The sequence below is a fragment of the Asparagus officinalis genome, chromosome 2, assembly GCF_001876935.1.
Source record: "Asparagus officinalis chromosome 2, Aspof.V1, whole genome shotgun sequence".
NCBI lineage: Eukaryota > Viridiplantae > Streptophyta > Magnoliopsida > Asparagales > Asparagaceae > Asparagus > Asparagus officinalis.
In genome coordinates this window covers 13,688,613-13,707,873 of record NC_033795.1, presented here as the reverse complement: position 1 = coordinate 13,707,873, position 19,261 = coordinate 13,688,613, and the positions used below count along the sequence as shown (strand labels likewise).

General features: G+C 39.3%; 1 protein-coding gene across 1 annotated transcript in view; it reads left to right on the top strand.

Moving 5' to 3' along the window:
- Positions 1-17,550, top strand: part of LOC109829420 (receptor homology region, transmembrane domain- and RING domain-containing protein 1-like) — a 46,178-nt gene extending 28,628 nt beyond the window's left edge. The window contains exon 4 of the mRNA XM_020396546.1: positions 17,151-17,550. Coding sequence (XP_020252135.1) covers positions 17,151-17,350 — 200 coding nt within the window. The 3' untranslated portion in view covers positions 17,351-17,550. The remainder of the gene's footprint in view (positions 1-17,150) is intronic.

Here is a 19,261-nt window from a genome sequence, read left to right as displayed (position 1 = left end):
AATTCATTATCAACTAAAGAAATACTGTAAAAGAGTTCTAGTGCTCATCAACTACTACAGAAAGAAAAGTCTAAGCTTCAGATTGTTCTTCTGATCCATCTGGAAGACCTTACTGATGCAAATCCTTTGGCTCCTGTACTATCCCGAACTGAGGCTGTCCGTCTCCTAAATCTGACGTACACCCAGAAAATAGGAGTACGTCAGCGTGTGAAACACACGGCAAGATCCCCCAAGGCAGGAATAAATACAATAAAGATAATGATAAAATATGTGTGGTCAAAGCGATAACAGAAATAAAAATGGAACATGTGATGATAGTAATAATGATAGAGGCGTGCAACTGGAATACTAATAATCAGATGAATTCAAAAATCAACCAAGTAAGAAGATCATGCAGGTAGCGATTAAAATAATCATCCAAGTAACATGTTCATACACTAGATGGAATTAATACTTAAAAATCTACAACTCAAGGCGTAGTACGTCGAGCGAAATAATCCAAACAAGGAAACCCTCATGTATATACCATATGCCTCAAATTGTAGATGATTAAATATTAATCCCGATCTAGGTATGGAAAGAAACATAACTGGCCTATATCTCACAAGGATCAAAACTCATCCAAGTAACAATTCATGTAACTAGCCATTCTATAACAAGTCACTGGTCCAACCGTCTAACCCCAATGCGTATCGGTTCACTGGCCCAACAGACTAATCCAGTGCGTATCGGTTCACTGGCCTAACAACTAACCCAGTGCGTATCGGTTCACTGGCCTAACAACTATCCAGTGCGTATCGGTTCACTGGAGCGACCCTAGAGGATACATAAACAGTCACGTCTAATCACATGTACCAAGATTTCCCATCCCGGCTCTTCTTATTTTCTAAGCCAACAACACACAAGCCTCTAAATCTTATTCATGTCACACAGATCACTATAGTCATAAACTCCTAACGATTCTCAATTATAATAAAGGATGATAAATGCAATAAATACTAATTAACAGTGTCGTGGATCATGAACAAGAATCGTGAACAACTACTAATAACAGTACAAGATGAAACTACATCTAAATAAATATACATGAAATATCGAAATTTCCAATCATCATGCTCATAAATTTATTAATTCCAAAATAAATCCTTTTAATTTATTTCTCATAAATTATTCAAAAATAACCTTTTAAATATATTATTATTATTATATATTATTTCATATGAACAGTAACTGTTTTATTTTTTTTTTTTCTTTTCTTTTTAATTATTCTAATTTTCTTTTTCGATAACAACTCTTAAAATTTATCTAGCTTTCAAAATGCAAGCTTGTCATTTTATATTCATCATTTCACAAGTAATCTACCACAATAATACTTAACAACATTCATCATCATCCCACGCATAATATCATAATCTAAACAACATATATAATAAATAACATATATAGAAATTGTAATGGTAATGAGGTGACGCGGGATCTTGCATATACTTAATTAACAGTATATCAAAAATAGTAAAGACAAGACAAAGGATGTGAGATCTTGCCTGCGAGACCGTGGGGTCTGACGACGAGGCGACAACGCCAATGAGGATGCGGATCTGGGTGATCGTCGGCGGCGAGGACGACGACAGCGCCGTGGGTTCGAAGAGGAAGAAGAGGAGGCGTTGGCGGCTGTTTGGGCGTGCGAGCTCTTCTCGTAGGCAAATTTCCTGTAGACCCATTGCAGGGGGAAGAGAGATCTACAGGGTGCTGGAAGAAGCGGTCGGCGGGGCTTGGGTTCGAGCGCGGGTCGTCGGAGCAGCGGCCTGGGCGGCGGTTTCGAGTGGGGTGAGGCTGAGAGCGGAGGGAGGCGGCGGAGGGTTGAGGCGGTCGTTGGGTTTGCTGGAGGTTGGGTTGAGAAGGAGAGATGGAGAGGGTGATGGTGATGGCGGCGTGAAAAACGAGGTGGAGGGGTGGTTTTGTACGTGGGTAGGGTTAGGATTTTTGTTTATGGCTGGTATTTTAGAGGAAGAGAGAGAGAGATATGCACCTGATTTGGGGGTTGGTTTGGAAAAGAAATCAAAAGCATGGGAAGTGATTAGGGGGTTGATTGGGGAGTAAATTAGGAAAAAAATATGGAAGGAATTTAAATTCAAATTAGAGGAAAATAAGAGAGGGAAAATTCGAAATTTACACATAATATTTTGAATTATATTAATAATCAATAATCAACCAAAAATCTTTTTATTAATATTTATATACTACTGTACTATACTCAAGTTTACATTAATAATAACAAGGTCATTAATAATATTAATCACCAAATGATTATATATAAAAAATCACTAAACCGTAAAGTAATATTTAGCAGAATTAAAATACAAGACTATATATTTTATTATTTATTTATTTTGAAAACTCAGAAAATTCTAGAAATTAGGAAAAGTATTAATAAAATAATATTTTAAATACTAGAAAATTTTATTTAAAATACGTATTAAAATTTACGGTTGTTACATCCTACCCCCCTTAAAACAAATTCCGTCCTCGGAATTAAAAGAACACAAGAACAAAGATAAGGAACGAGAGTGGATACTCGCAAATCGACGAGACAAGAAACAATGTGAAGTTCCAGAGTCAAAGGATGATAAGGCAATAACGGACGAAACAAGAACCTTATCTAGTGTTGAAGGAAAATACATCTAAACTAGCACTCATAAATAAATCCTATCATATTATCATAATGCAATGCAAAATAAGAAAGTTCATACGCAAATAAAATTAATAATAAACTATTCTCACCGGTGATAACTTGGTTGTTCTCCTCTGCTTCCACAGCTGACATCGTGAACATCTGTCGCCGAGGTGGTTGCTGCCTTCGCGCTTCATGATAAATCTGCTGTTGTTGAGGAAGAGACCCTACTCGAGGATAAGGTCCGTGCTGGGCTGGAGCTGCTGAGTCTGATCGAGGTGGAGCTGGAAGAGCTGCTCGAACTGGAGGTGGGGGCAAGCGAGCTTGCTGTCGCTGCGGGCAGTCCTGGCTGACATGGTCGAGAGACCCACAGATGTAGCACAGATTAAGAAGCTTGCGGCATTCATGATGAGTATGTCCAGTGTAGTTACAAAAGGAACACCGCACAGATGGCTGGTTGCGAGTCTGCACTCCAGGACGCTGATAGGGATGCATAGGAGGAAGTGGCTGGCGATGAGAAAACTGCTATCGCTGTGGATTCTGCTGCTGCCTCGAAGGTGAACGCTCGATATTCCGGACTGGAGCCATTTGTGTCCTGCTATGAATCACGTGAGAGTCTTCAGGATCCTTCTGAACGCTCTCGATCTCGCGTGCTGCATCCAACACGGCGTCGTGGGTCGCAAGTGCTCTACCAGCTAGAGCAAACCTGATATACTTATCCAGGCCCTTCTGAAACTTATGCCTCCTGATCCTCGGGTCTGTAACCAAGTGTGGAGCGTATCGGCTCAAAGAAGAAAACTCGGCCTCATACTCATCAACTGTTCGCCCTCCTTGCTTGAGCTCCACAAATCTTCGCAAAAGCTCGTCCCGAGCTGACTGAGGGAAGTACTTCCTGTTGAAGCGGTCTGTGAAGGTATCCCACGAAATCGGTCTCTCCAAATGAGCTTTCTCTGCAGTCCACCAAATCCGAGCTGTGTCGGTGAGCTGAATGTCCATGAGGTCCACCCATTCAGCATGGGGGATGCGGGTCACCGTGAGAATAGTCTCCGTGACCTTCAAGAATTCCTCCGCTGCAAGGGGTCCTTCCGCACCAGAGAAAGAAGGCGGTCGCATGTACCGAAACTCCCTAACACTAGACTCTGGACGAGGGGGAGGCTGGTGCTGTGGCTCCCTGTGAAGTTGTCCAGCTAAGTGCTGCTGATTCGTGGCCAATCCCTGAATCATCGCCAGAAGTTGGTTTGGATCCACTTCGGGCTGCGGGGCACTGCTACTAGACGGATTATCGTTACTACGAGTACCCACCATGATTCTGAAGGAACGAGGATCAAAAGAAAAATTAAGGTTAAAATCAAATAATATATTTGGAAAATAGGAACTAAAACATAGTTATTAAAATAATAGTATAAGAACTTAATTATAGTCTAAAATAATAATATAAGAACTTAATTGTAGTCTTACGGATAAAATATGATATATATCTAAATTGTCCACCATATTCTTACTAGTGAGGACTCGGGACCGTGACCTGCATGGGCCACCAAAAAAACCTGTCACGACCCGCTTCCCAAAATACCCGGGAATCAGAACGCGAACAAGTCCGCGACGTATTAGATTGAGAAGAAATATACACTACTATTTTTTCTCTTTTCTTCTCAATCCAATACGCTAAGCGTCTAGAAACAAGTACAATACGAAGCCACAGGTCCCCGATCACACATAGTAAGAATATAAAGACAACCCAGAATAAAATAGACATATCATCAATGGTAACTCATCCCAGACATTAAAATATGGGTCAAACACACCCTTATAAAAAAAATGGTTCAACTAGGAATAAAATACATAGTCCATAATAAAAGTACTTATAAAATAACTCAATTCATTATCAACTAAAGAAATACTGTAAAAGAGTTCTAGTGCTCATCAACTACTACAGAAAGAAAAGTCTAAGCTTCAGATTGTTCTTCTGATCCATCTGGAAGACCTTACTGCTGCAAATCCTTCGGCTCCTGTACTATCCCGAACTGAGGCTGTCTGTCTCCTAAATCTGACGTACACCCAGAAAATAGGAGTACGTCAGCGTGTGAAACACACGGCAAGATCCCCCAAGGCAGGAATAAATACAATAAAGATAATGATAAAATATGTGTGGTCAAAGCGATAACAGAAATAAAAATGGAACATGTGATGATAGTAATAATGATAGAGGCGTGCAACTGGAATACTAATAATCAGATGAATTCAAAAATCAACCAAGTAAGAAGATCATGCAGGTAGCGATCAAAATAATCATCCAAGTAACATGTTCATACACTAGATGGCATTAATACTTAAAAATCTACAACTCGAGGCGTAGTACGTCGAGCGAAATAATCCAAACAAGGAAACCCTCATGTATATACCATATGCCTCAAATTGTAGATGATTAAATATTAATCACAATCTAGGTATGGAAAGAAACATAACGGGCCTATATCTCACAAGGATCAAAACTCATCCAAGTAACAATTCATGTAACTAGCCATTCTATAACAAGTCACTGGTCCAACCGTCTAACCCCAATGCGTATCGGTTCACTGGCCCAACAGACTAATCCAGTGCGTATCGGTTCACTGGCCTAACAACTAACCCAGTGCGTATCGGTTCACTGGCCTAACAAACTAATCCAGTGCGTATCAGTTCACTGGCCTAACAAACTAACCCAGTGCGTATCGGTTCACTGGCCTAACAACTATCCAGTGCGTATCGGTTCACTGGAGCGACCCTAGAGGATACATAAACAGTCACGTCTAATCACATGTACCAAGATTTCCCATCCCGGCTCTTCTTATTTTCTAAGCCAACAACACACATGCCTCTAAATCTTATTCATGTCACACAGATAACTATAGTCATAAACTCCTAACGATTCTCCATTATAATAAAGAATGATAAATGCAATAAATACTAATTAACAGTGTCGTGGATCATGAACAAGAATCGTGAACAACTACTAATAACAGTTCAAGATGAAATTACATCTATTAAATAAATATACATGAAATATCGAAATTTCCAATCATCATGCTCATAAATTTATTAATTCCAAAATAAATCCTTTTAATTTATTTCTCATAAATTATTCAAAAATAACCTTTTAAATATATTATTATTATTATATATTATTTCATATGAACAGTAACTGTTTTATATATTTTTTTTCTTTTCTTTTTAATTATTCTAATTTTCTTTTTCGATAACAACTCTTAAAATTTATCTAGCTTTCAAAATACCAGCTTGTCATTTTATATTCATCATTTCACAAGTAATCTACCGCAATAATACTTAACAACATTCATCATCATCCCATGCATAATATCATAATCTAAACAACATATATAATAAATAACATATATAGAAATTGTAATGGTAATGAGATGATGCGGGATCTTGCCTACGACGAGTCGGTCGTGGGGGCGCGGATCTGAGCAGATCCAAGTGTGGCGATAACCAAGCGGCGTCGCTGCTGGAGTCGGGGAGTTCGCCGGAGTCGAGGAGCGGCACTGCGAGTGGCTGCGGTCGGGTGTGCAGGTGGACGGCGACTAATCTGGCGGGTGGTCGGAGGGTCTGGGGCAGTCCAGATGGTGGCGCCCCTGAGTAGTGTAGGCGCAGTCGGGCTGTGCAGGAGGGACGGAAGGTGGCGAGCAGGGGAGGCGGGGCTGGCACGACTGCTGAGGCCGAGCAGCGGCGGCTGCAGGGGAAAGACGAGACAAGGGTGTGGAAGAAGCGGTCGGCGGGCTGTGCGGTTCGAGCGCGGGGTCGCTCGCCCAGAGCGGCCCTGAGCGGCGATTCGAGGGGTAGCTGAGAGCGGAGGGGATCGGCGGCGGGAGGGCTCTACTCAGGTTGAGGCGGTCGTTGGTCGTTTTGCTTGGAGGTCGGTTGAGAAAAAAAAAAATACGGAGAGATGGAGTAGGGGGATGTTGATGCCGGTGAAAAATAGGTGGAGTGGTGGTTGAGTACGTGGGTAGGGTTAGGACTTTTGTTTTATGAGCTGGTATTTTAGAGGAAGAGCAGAGAGACATATGCCACCTGATTTTGGGGTTGGTTTGAAACAGAAACTCAAAAGCATGGGAAGTCATAGGGGACTTGGATTGCGGGTAGCTAAATTAGGAAAAAATTATGCGAAGAATTTAAATTCAAATTAGAGGAAAATAAAGAGGGAAAATCGAAATTTACACATAATATTTTGATATATATTAATAATCAATAATCAACAAAAATCTTTTTAATATTTATTGATACTACGTGTACTTTCTATACTCAAGTTTACTATAATAACAAGCTGTCTAATAATATTAATCACCAATATGATTTATATATAAAAAATCACTAAACCGTAAAGTATATTTTAGCAGAATAAAATACAGACTATATATTTTAGTTATTATTTATTTTGAAAACTTCAGTAAATTCCAGAACTTAGGAAATAGTATTAATAAAATAAATATAATATTGTTACATACTTAGACAATTTATTTAAAATACGTTTAAAATTAACGGTTGGTTACATCATACCCCACCTTAAAACAAATTTCGTCCTCGGAATTAAAAGAACACATAAGAACAAAGAAAGGAACGAGAGTGGAACTCTGCAAATCGACGCAGACAAGAAACAATGTGAAGATTCCAGAGTCAAAGGATGATAGGCAATAACGGCGCGACGCGCCACCGTCCACGACGCTACGAACCCCCACCCAAAAGAACCAAAAAGAAAAAAAAAACCCAAAAAAACAAAAAACAAAGAAAAACCAAACAAAAAAAAAAAAACCAAACAAAAACAAAAAAAAGCAAACAGAAAAACAAACAAAAAAAAACAAAAACAAAAAAACAACACAACAAAAAAAAAAAAAACAAAGAAACAAAAAAAAAAAACACGAAAACACAACAACAGAAAAACCAAAAACGAAACAAACAGGAAAAAAAAAAAAAAAAGAGAAACAAACAACACAACAAAACACAACCAAAAAATAACCAACAAGACACACAAAAACAAAAAACCAAAAAAGCAAAAAAAAAACAAAAAAAAAAAAAAGAAAAAACAAAAAAAAACACCAAAAAAAAACAAACAAAACAACAAAAAAAACGAAAACAAAGAAACAAAAAACAAACAAAAAAAAAAGAACAGAACAACTATATCTAGTAGGATTGAAGAGAAATAAATACATAAAAAAAAAATAAAGCACATAACATAAAAATAAAATACACTAATCACTATTAAAAATAAAAAAAATAATAGACATAGACAAAAATAAGGAAATTAATAACAGACAATAATAAATAAAAAAACCATATTAAAAAAAACTCACCCAAAAAGAAAAAAAAAAAAAAACAAAAAAAATGGATAACTTGGTTGATAATACTCACTCTGCATAATACACAACAGATAGAACAAACAAAAAGTAGAAAAACCAATCTAGTCGCACAGAGAAATGAAAAAAAAAAAACAAACAAAAAAAAAAAGAAAGATAGAACAAATAAGCCAATAAATACGCAGACATATCAAAAAGATAACTATGACCCTAAAGAACTTATATTGAGAAAGAAGACCAACAACTAAACCCGAGAGATAAAAGGAATCAAAAAAAAAACGAATGACATGAAACAATAGGAAACAAAGACCCTGCACTAGAAAAAAAAAAACAAAAAAACAAACAAAAATAAAAAAAAAAAAAAACAAAAAAAAAAAAAAAAAAAATCAAAAAAAAAAAAAAAAAAACAAAAAAAAAAAAAAAAAAAAAAAAAAAAAATAGAAGATACTAAAGACTCAGAAGAGTAAGAAAAGAAAGAACATAGAAAGAAAAAAAAAAAAAAAACAGCCATAGAACATACAAGAACATTGAAAAGAAAAAAGGATAGAGAAAAAAAAGCAAAGCAAGAAAGACATAAGACAATGAAATAAACCAGAACACCGCACGATGGCTCGGTTGCGAGTCTTGCACTCCTAGGACGCTGATAGGGTGCATAGGAGGAAGTGCGTGGGCGATGAGAAAACTGTGTCGCTGGTGGATTCTGCTGCTGCCTGAAAGGTGAACGCTCGATATTCCGGACTGGAGCCATTTGTGTCCTGCCCTATGATCACGGTGAGAGTTTCAGGATCCTTCTGAACGCTCTCGTCTCGCGTGCTGATCCAAACGGCGTCGTGTGGTCGCAAGTGTCTACAGCTAAGAACTGATATACTTATCCCCCCCCCTGGCCCTTGCTGAAACTTATGCCTCCTGATCCTCGGCGTTTCTGTAACCAAGTGTGGAGCGATATCGGCCTCTCAGAAGAATCCGGCCTGCATACTCATCAATGTTCGCCCTCTTGCTTTGGGCTCACAAATCTTCGCCAAAGGGTCCGAGCTGACTGAGGGAAGTACTTCCTGTTGAAGCTGGTCTGTGAAGGTATCCATGAAATCGGTCTCTCCAATGAGCTTCTCTGCCAGTCCACCAAATCGAGCTGTGTCGGTGAGCTGAATGTCCATGAAGGTCCACCCATTCAGCATGGGGGATGCGGGTCACCGTGAGAGAATAGTCTCCGTGACTTCAAGAATTCCTCCGCTGCAGGGGTCCCTTCCGCACCAGAGAAAGAAGGCGGTTCGCATGTACCGAAACTCCCTAACACTAGACTCTGGACGAGGGGAGCGCTGGGTGCTGTGGCTCCTGTTGAAGTTGTCCGCTAAGTGCTGCTGATTCGTGGCCATCCCTGACATCATCGCCAGAAGTGGTTTGGATCCACTTCGGGCTGCGGGGCACTGCTACTAGACGGATTATCGTTACTACGATACCCACCATGATTCTGAAAGGAACGAGGGATCAAAAGAAAATTAAGGTTAAATCAAATAATATATTTGGAAAATAGGAATAAAACATTTATTAATATGTATTAAGAACTTAATTATAGTCTAAAAATTAATTATAAGAACTTAATGTGTATAGTCTTACGGATAAATATGATATATATCTAAATTGTCCACCATATTCTACTAGTGAGGACTGCGGCCGTGACCTGCATGGGCACCAAAAAAACCTGTCACGACCGCTCCCAAATACCGGGAATCAGAACGCGAACAAGTCCGCGAACGTATTAGATTGAGAAGAAATATACACTACTATTTTTTCTCTTTTCTTCTCAATCCAATACGCTAAGCGTCTAGAAAACAAGTACAGATACGAAGCCACAGGTCCCCGATCACACATAGTAAGAAATATAAAGACAACCCAGAATAAAATAGACATATCATTCATGTGTAACTCCATCCCAGACATTAAAATATGGGTCAACACACCCTTATAAAAAAAATGGTTCAACTAGGAATAAAATACATAGTCCATATAAAAGTACTTATAAAATAACTCAATTCATTATAACTAAAGAAATACTGTAAAAGAGTTTCTAGTGCTCATAAACTACTACAGAAAGAAAAGTCTAAGCTTCAGATTGTTGTCTTCTGATCCATCTGGAAGAACCTTACTGGCTGCAAATTCTTCGGCTCCTGTACTATCCCGAAACTGAGGCTGTCTGTCTCCTAAATCTGACGTACACCAGAAAATAGGAGTACTGTCCAGCGTGTGAAAACACGGCAAGATCTCCCCAAGGCAGGAATAAATACAATAAAGATAATGATAAATATGTGTGGTCAAAGCGATAACAGAAATAAAAATGGAACATGTGATGATAGTAATAATGATGAGGCGTGCAACTGAATACTAATAATCAGATGAATTTCAAAAATCAACCAAGTAAAGATCATGCAGGTAGCGATCAAATAATCATCCAAGTAACATGTTCATACACTAGATGGAATTAATACTTAAAAATCTAACAACTCGAGGCGTAGTACGGTCCGAGCGAAATCCAAAACAAGGAAACCCTCATGTATATACCATTATGCCTCAAATTTGTAGATGATTAAATTTAAATCACAATCTAGGTATGGAAAGAAACATAACGGGCTATATCTCACAAGGATCAAAACTCATCCAAGTAACAATTCATGTAACTAGCCATTCTATAACAAGTCACTGGTCCAACCGTCTAACCCCAATGCGTAACGTTCACTGGCCCAACAGATATCAGTGCGTATCGGTTCTACTGGCCTAGTGGTCGGAGGGTCTGGGCAGTCCAGATTTGGTGGCGCGCTGGAGTGTTAGGCGGGGTCGGGACTGTGCAGGCGGAAAGGTGGTAACGAGCAGGGGAGAGGGGCTGGCACGACTGCTGAGGCAGCGGGCAGCGGCGAGTAGCAGGGAGAACAGAGAGAGGAGAGAGAGATATGCATCTGATTTGGGGGTTGGTTTGGGAAAGAAATCAAAAGCATGGGAAGTGATTAGGGGGTTGATTGGGGAGTAAATTAGGGAAAAAAATATGGAAGGAATTTAAATTCAAATTAGAGGAAAATAAGAGAGGGAAAATTCAAAATTTCCACATAATATTTTGAATTATATTAATAATCAATAATCAACCAAAAATCTTTTTATTAATATTTATATACTACTGTACTATACTCAAGTTTACATTAATAATAACAAGGTCATTAATAATATTAATCACCAAATGATTATATATAAAAATCACTAAACCGTAAAGTAATATTTAGCAGAATTAAAATACAAGACTATATATTTTATTATTTATTTATTTTGAAAACTTAGAAAATTCAAGAAATTAGGAAAAGTATTAATAAAATAAAATATAATATTTTAAATACTAGAAAAATTTATTTAAAATACGTATTAAAATTTACGGTTGTTACAAATGATCTCATTATGACTCGACTGTTCATTGGCACCCTCAAGGGGGTTTCTTTTGAATGGTTCCTTAGATTGGAGCCTAGGTCCATCAAATATTGGAAGGACATGGAAAGGCTCTTCATGGCCAGGTTCTTCGATGATGACATGGAAGTATTTATGGCTACTCTACTAGCTGAGAAGCAAAAGAAGACAGAGTCCATCAGTGACTTTGTTAAGAGATTCATGAACTGATCGATGCATTCTCGTGGTCAGGTCTCGGAGGTCGCTCTCATCGAGATGTGTCGGAACAATCTCTGCATCAACATATTATCCAAAATGGGCGCTGTTGAAGCTCGTTCATGGAAAGACTTGATCTGGCAGGGAGAACAAGTTGAAAACATGTTTAAGAGGTTAGATGCTAAAGAGCCGCGTGAATCTCATCCTAAGAGTGGGGGTAGTCTTGGTTTCTTTGTAAAACCATGTGTTACCTCGAGCTTTCTCTCTGACGGAGCCATGTTCTAACAACATAGCTGAATACAATGCTTTGCTCATTGGTCTTGACCTAGCTAAGAGGCTGGGTGTAAAGCACCTAGAAGCATATGGCAATTCGAAGCTCGTCATTAACCAACTAAAAAGGGAGTTTGAAGTCAAACATGAAGATCTAGTCCCTTACCACGAAGCGGCCATTACATTGGCCAATTCTTTCGAAGGATTCTACATTGATTATGTACCTTGCCTCAAGAATACATATGCTAACGTCCTGGCATCACTCGCAGCTACACTAGCTCTACTCGAAGTAGCCACTCAATGAATCACTGTAGCTAGCAGACAACTTTTCCGACTGAAATATGCATTTCAAGTCAACGCGATCGATGAAGAGTCCAAGACGTTCGAACCTAGGGATTAGTGATTCCCAATCATAGATTATGTCTTATACGGCTTACTACCTAAAGATATCAAAGAAAGAGAATCTGTCCACAGACGAGCATCGAGATTCTACTATGATTCCTTGTCACAAACCTTGTACATGAGATCATACGACGGGTTGTTGCTTCACTGCTTGTCTAATAAAGAAGCATAAGAAGCCCTTAAAAAGAAGCCCATGGTGGTATTTGTAGAGCTCACCAGCCAGGACCTAAACTATGGGACCGACTACGTAGACTTGGCTACTAGTGGCAAAGATGATCAGCGATGCCGTTACCTATGCCAAACGATGTCACACCTGCCAAATACATGCTAACTACATGCATCAACCGTTGAAGCATCTGCATCCCTCAGCCATTTCATGGCCATTTGAAACATGAGATATGGACATTATTGGCCTAATTTCCCTACCTTCTGCGAAAGGACATCGCTTCATCCTAGCGATAACTGAATACTTTTTCAAATGGGCTGAAGCAATCTTGTTGAGAGAAGTCAAAACAAGTGATGTGGTCAAATTCATCAAACATCACATCATATACAGGTATGGTGTCAAGTTAGAATCACAAACTTGGTATCAATAACTTATAACCCTACTATGAATGGACAGGCAGAAGCTGTTAATAAGACCATCATCAAGATTCTCACCAAGTTGGTCTCCACAAGCAAACAAGACTGGAATGAGAAGTTGGGTCAAAGCTTATGGGCGTATCGCACGACGGTTCATACACCAACAGATGCTATGCCATACTCCTTAGTATACGGATGTGAAACTATCATGCCATTGGAAGTTCAAATTCTATCCCTTCGGATAACGCTTGCAACCGGTATGACAACTGAAGAAAGTCATCGCCGACGCCTTGAAGAACTTGAAGCACTAGATGAAAAGCGATTACAAGCTCAATAGTATATCGAGCTTTACCACGCTCAAATCTCCAAAGTGTTTGACAAGAAAGTCAAACACTGCATTTTCAAGGAAGGTGACCTGGTTCTCGTTGTTCGATGCGCAATGATTTTGAACTCCAAAAAGAAATGCAAGTTCGAACCGAAATGGTAAAGACCATTTATAGTAGAAACAGTCTACTCAAATGGAGCATATCGCCTAATCAATCAAGATGGCAATAAGATCATGATGCCTATCAACGGTAAATTTCTAAAGAAATACTACCCATAGACTTCTTATACTTCGGCTGCTTCCCCGCAAAGGTCTTCACGATTAACGAATACTACTATGCCCATGCGAAAGAAAAAGAGATCATTTCATATCTCAACAATGCTGCAGGTTCAAACATCATGGATACAGTAACGATACTTGACCTTAACAACATCGAGGAATGTGGTCCTCAGCGTTGTTAAGACCAAAAAATGCTATTTCGACCCCCACGAGGTTAACCAAGATAAAAATTTCATTCCTTATCTTCCTTCAAACTCACCCACCAATCCTCTTCAACAGGATGGCGAGTCCACAAAAAACTATCACGTTAATGATTACCTCTGATAGTTAAATCTCCTCCAAATTCTCCCACCAATCCTCTTCAACAGGATGGTAGGTTCACACAAAACTATCACGTTAATGATTACATCTAATAGTTCAATCTCTCACTGGATTCTCCCACTAATCCTCTTCAACAGGATGGTGGGTCCATAACAAACTATCATGTTAACAATTACCTCTGATAGTCAACTCTTCAACCTCCATTGAAAATAACTCTGACAATTAGTGGCCTACCATACTATGAGCCCCTACTAGTCACCCAATCATAATAGTGATCTACCATACGATGATTCACTATATGATCTTAATGTTCTATCTCCTTACAGCGATCGAAGATAATGGCCTACTATGTGATGTACCTCTATTCCAATCACAGTCATTATACTCCCATGTCACTAAACGACTTGATTATTTTCACAACCGTTATTCATGCAAGTGTCGTTGTCCAAGATAGTGGTCTACTATGTGATGTGCCTTTATTCCAATCACAGTCGTTATACTCCCATGTCACTAAACGACTTGATTATTTCCACAACTGTTATTCCTGCAAGTGACGTTGTTCAAGATAGTGGCCTAACATATGATGTGCCTCTATTCCAATCACAGTCATTATACTCTTATGTCACTAAACAACTTGATTATTTTCACACTGTCATTCCTGCAAGTGACGTTGTTCAAGATAGTGGCCTACCATGTGATGTGCCTCTATTTTAATCATAGTCATTATACTTCCATGTCAGTGAACGACTTGATTATTTCCACACCATCATTCCTGCAAATGATGTTATCTAAGATAGTGGCCTACAAAGTGATACGCCCCTATTCTATTCACAGTCATTATACTCTCATATCACTGAACGACTTGATTATTTCCATAGCGTCATTCCTGCAAATGACTTTATATAAGATAGTGACCTACTAGGTGATGTGCCCCTATCTACCCTCTTATTCTCAAATAGTAACCTACCAAGCGATGAGTCACTACTCAAATATGAGATCGTTATTATATTAAAGATATTATCATACACCTCCGATCATTCCTGCAAATGATCACTTTTTGAAATAGCAGGCCTACCATGCGATGAGCCTCGCTTTCAAATTTTCAGGTTAAGCTGTTACGCTAAACAGCACAACCAAACTTGACTATGATTTGACTGTTATAGTCATGCTCAATGCTTAACCCAACGCCTTGAATAGCTAAGGATAAAGGAGAAATCTTAGCATTAAGACTAAGAGAAACTTTTCGACAACTTATCATGCTAAGGGAAAGATTGGCTAGTCCAACTCAAACGATAGTTGATAAAGACACATCAAGTCCATTGATAGCTGGGGGTTTGCTAAAAATCCCAAGTCATGGTTATTGATCGCAAAAAAAAAAATTGAAGAGACTGAACAAATAGCCGAACTTCATCTCGAAGTGTCGGGGCTCGCCTAGAAATGACAAACTTCGCCTGGAACCACGAAGTTCACCCTGGAGCATCGAAGCTCACTAAGAGGCCAAGCTCGTCATGCAAACCAAACTCGTCATAGCCAAGAGGGTTCAAAGTATTCCAGACCCATGCAACCCAATTTGGGTCTGAAAACTTTGAAGGGAATCTTGTAGGCACTAAAAATGCCAAGAAACAAGATAGTGATGAATCTCATCATTGGAGATAAGGTTCGAAGGTCATCACTGAGGACAAAGCTCCTCTAGAAGACGAAGCTCGTCATTGAAGAAGAGGCTCGTCATTGGAGACACGGTTCAAGGTTCAAAGGTCGTCACTGAGGACAAAGGTCCTTTAGAAGATGAAGCTCATCATTGAAGACGAGGTTTGAAGCTCGTCACTGGGGACAAAACAACTCCTCTAGGAAATAAAGCCCTTTCAAGAGGCAAAGTTCATCCATAGACGAACCTCACCAAGCAGCACCTCACCCCTCAGAAGACGAACTTCATCATTATTAAAGACGAAGTTCGCCCAGAAACGAGGCTCGTCATTGAAGATGAAGCTTTCCCAGAAACGAGGCTCGCCATTGAAGATGAAGCTCGCCTAGAAATGAAGCTCGTCATTGAAGACGAAGCTCCTTCAGAAACGAAATTCGTCATTAAAGAAAAAGCTCACCCAGAAATGAAGATCGCCATTGAAGATGAAGTTCGCCTAGAGATGAGGCTCTCAATGCCTTATCCTTCAGGAGACGAATCTCCTTCAAGAAATGAAGCTCATCAATGAAGACAAAGCTTTTGTAGAAGACGAAGTTCATCAGAAGAAGTCCACGAGGCTTGCTACGCAGCTAGACTCGACCATCAAAGACAAAGCTCACCGTATAGCGAAGCTCGCTTTGTTAGACGAACTTCGCTGCTCATTGAGGCTCATCTCATCTAACGAACCTCGCCACGCTGCGAGGCTCGTCTCACCGAATGAAGCTCGACTACAACGGTCTTGAAGACTCAGTCAGCCCACGTGGGCTAAATTCCAAGAGGCGGTTACACTCTCGATCCCACGATCAGCACGTCGGTTACGCGCTAGAGCCCTATAAATAGCCACAAGCAGCTATGAAGAAAACTAACTTGGAGAGAACAGAGAGCAAGCACTCACATTCTGAGGCACTCCTTTGAGATCTGAACCTCGGTTCTTATGATCTAAAGCCATCAACAGAGGCTAATCCTCTCCTCGAATTGAAGGGATTTTGTTCCGATCGTCAATGGGAAGCAAACTCGACTCAAGCATCGAGTGAGACATTCTTTCGCCACCCAGAACCCACGTTAAACAAAAGAGAAGTCGAACCAACCTTCTCCTCTTATGTACTTGAGAAAGAGCAATTGTAAACAGATTCTTACCAGGCGATAAAGTCTTTTCTCAAAGCTAAAACAGTTAAGGGAAACAATCATTTTCGAATCATTTTCGGGACCCTACAAGAATGAACAATAGTGATCTTCACGGTTTGGGCTTAAGATATCATCTTACCACTTTCTGTGGAAATAGTTGACGTAACACAACATATAGCTAACCTGACGGAACCAACTGATTTTGCATATTGAATTACAAATCAAGAGAAATCGCGGATTGACTATCACCATTTATTTGATTCAATTGAAAAATTAAATGATTGGCCCGGACCAATAATAAGTAAGAGTATATTGTTTGGACTATTTATTTGATGAACCTTGAGTTATTAGAATCATACACTTATCATAATTCTTGGATATGATATACCACTATTTAATTATGATCTTTAAGTGTTGCTACAGCTATACCACGAACTTATATTCTATAATCTTTTCATTTATTCAACCATTTACTACTTTGTATTGACACAGTGCTTTAATTTTTTTTTTCAGTGTTCCATGCAATTTGTGTTGATTCCTGGCTCACATCATGGAGAACATTTTGCCCTGTGTGCAAACGAGATGCCAGGACAACAATCAACATCCCTCCAGCCTCAGAATCTACTCCTTTGCTTTCTTCTGATTTCCAATCTCCATCTTCATCAATACTGATGTCTTCATTGGCAAAGTCTTTACCAGTACCGACAGTTTGATCTCCATTTTCATTGTGTATTACTCATCATATGGTTAACTCGTACTTGTACAAATCCTAACGATAACTTAGCTAGGTTGATTTATGTATAACCAGAAGCTTTCAAGATCATAGAAATATACAGTCTAGAATATCTAGAACGTCACGTCTTATGTCTCCACATTCTACAGGTTTTCCCTTGCTCTGGTCTTACAGTTTGAAATATTGGCGAGATTATAATGCTAATTTAAGTAATGCATCCCTGAGTTTTCTTATTGGATCATCTGGTCACTGTTCATACTTGTTGCATTGTTGACAAACGAAGCTGTACATTGTTATTGTTACTATAAAAATGATTAAACTTGATTTATAATTATGTGAAGGGTTGTCTATTGGTTATTGGTTTATTATGTGAAGGTTCATACGTGTTGGTGAAAGCTTATGTTTAAAGAGTGGTGTTTGTAGAGGGATGTGTGTTTAGTGAAGGGTTGTAATGCAAAATTACCAACGACGATCTATATAAAGCATGGTAATCATTTAGATGTTAAGAAAAGAAAGTTTTAAGTAAAATCTCAAGCCTCTGCTTTATCGCTCTACCTTTAGTATGTACTTATTTTCCAGCAGTTACTGTAATTTGTGCTTTAAAAACAGGGGGGAAATAGTAGGTTGTTGCATCTTGAAACAATATGACTGAGGCTAATGCCTATAATGATTATATCGATCCTTGAGTTTGAAAGTTTTTTAATTAAAACTATTCTTTTTTTTGAAAACGGCGAAGAAATTGAGGAAGGAATTGAGAAAAACGTGAAGAATAAGCAAAACAGGCTCCACCACACCCTGGTGTGGTGTCTGCCATGGGTGTGGCAGAATCTGCCCTGTCTGCCATAGGTGTGGTGTCTGCCACACCCTGGTGTGGCAGAATCTATCATGTTTGTCATGGGTGTGGTGTGTGTCACACCAGGGTGTGACAGACTCGTTTTTAGAATCCTAATCTGTTTGGGATTGTGTTTTGCTATAAATAGAGACACGTTTTTTAGGGTTTCCTTGGCTTTGATTGAAGATTGGTTTGGGGATATTGGAGCATAGAAAAAGGAGAGTTTTCTAAGCTATTGTTTGAGGGTTTATTTGGAGAGATTAAGAGATTTGTTGGTGAGATTAGTTGATTGGTTTGAGCATTTTGTAATCTCAGTTTGTACTCTTCTTCTCTATTAGTGAAAACTCAATCCCCTTCTTGCCCCGTGGATGTAGGCAATTGCCGAACCACGTTAAACTATTGTGTTTGGATTTGTGCCGTTATTTTGGTTGTTTTGGCCTTTATCTCGACGTTTGTTTGATTTGGTTCTCGAAGCACGCCCGTTTGGTTATCCTGCTTCCGCCGCGCACAGCAATTGGTATCAGAGCTCCGGATTTCAGATCTAGGGTTTTGTCTTGGTTGGAGGAGTAGATCGATTTGGGAAGCTCGTCTAGGGTTTCAGTTGGTGAGAAAGGTGGGATCTTTTTGGTAAAGTTTCTTTCTTTTCTCAGTTTTGGATCTATTCTTCGTTTGTTCCGCATTGGTTTGTTGGCGCTTGGGCTATTTGGAGGAGTAGATCGCTTTGGAGGCTCTTCGAGGGCTTCGTTTGGTGATAAAGGTGGGATTTTTTCTATTTGTGGATCATGTTTCCGTCGTGCGGGCTGAGATCGTTTGGAGACTCTTGTTAGGGTTTCAATTAGAGGTAAAATTCTCTCCTTTATCAGTTTGGATCTATTCTTCATTTGTTGGTGCTTTAAGATAGTTGGCCGAGATAGACGAATTTAAGACTGGGTTATTTGATTGTTGATACGGTGCATTGGATTATTAAGAAGTGCCATTAACCTGCATATTGAAGTCCTTTGAGCACGTTGGTATGAGCAAGGAGACCTAGGTGGAGTTTGGCACTTCTATTCGATAATT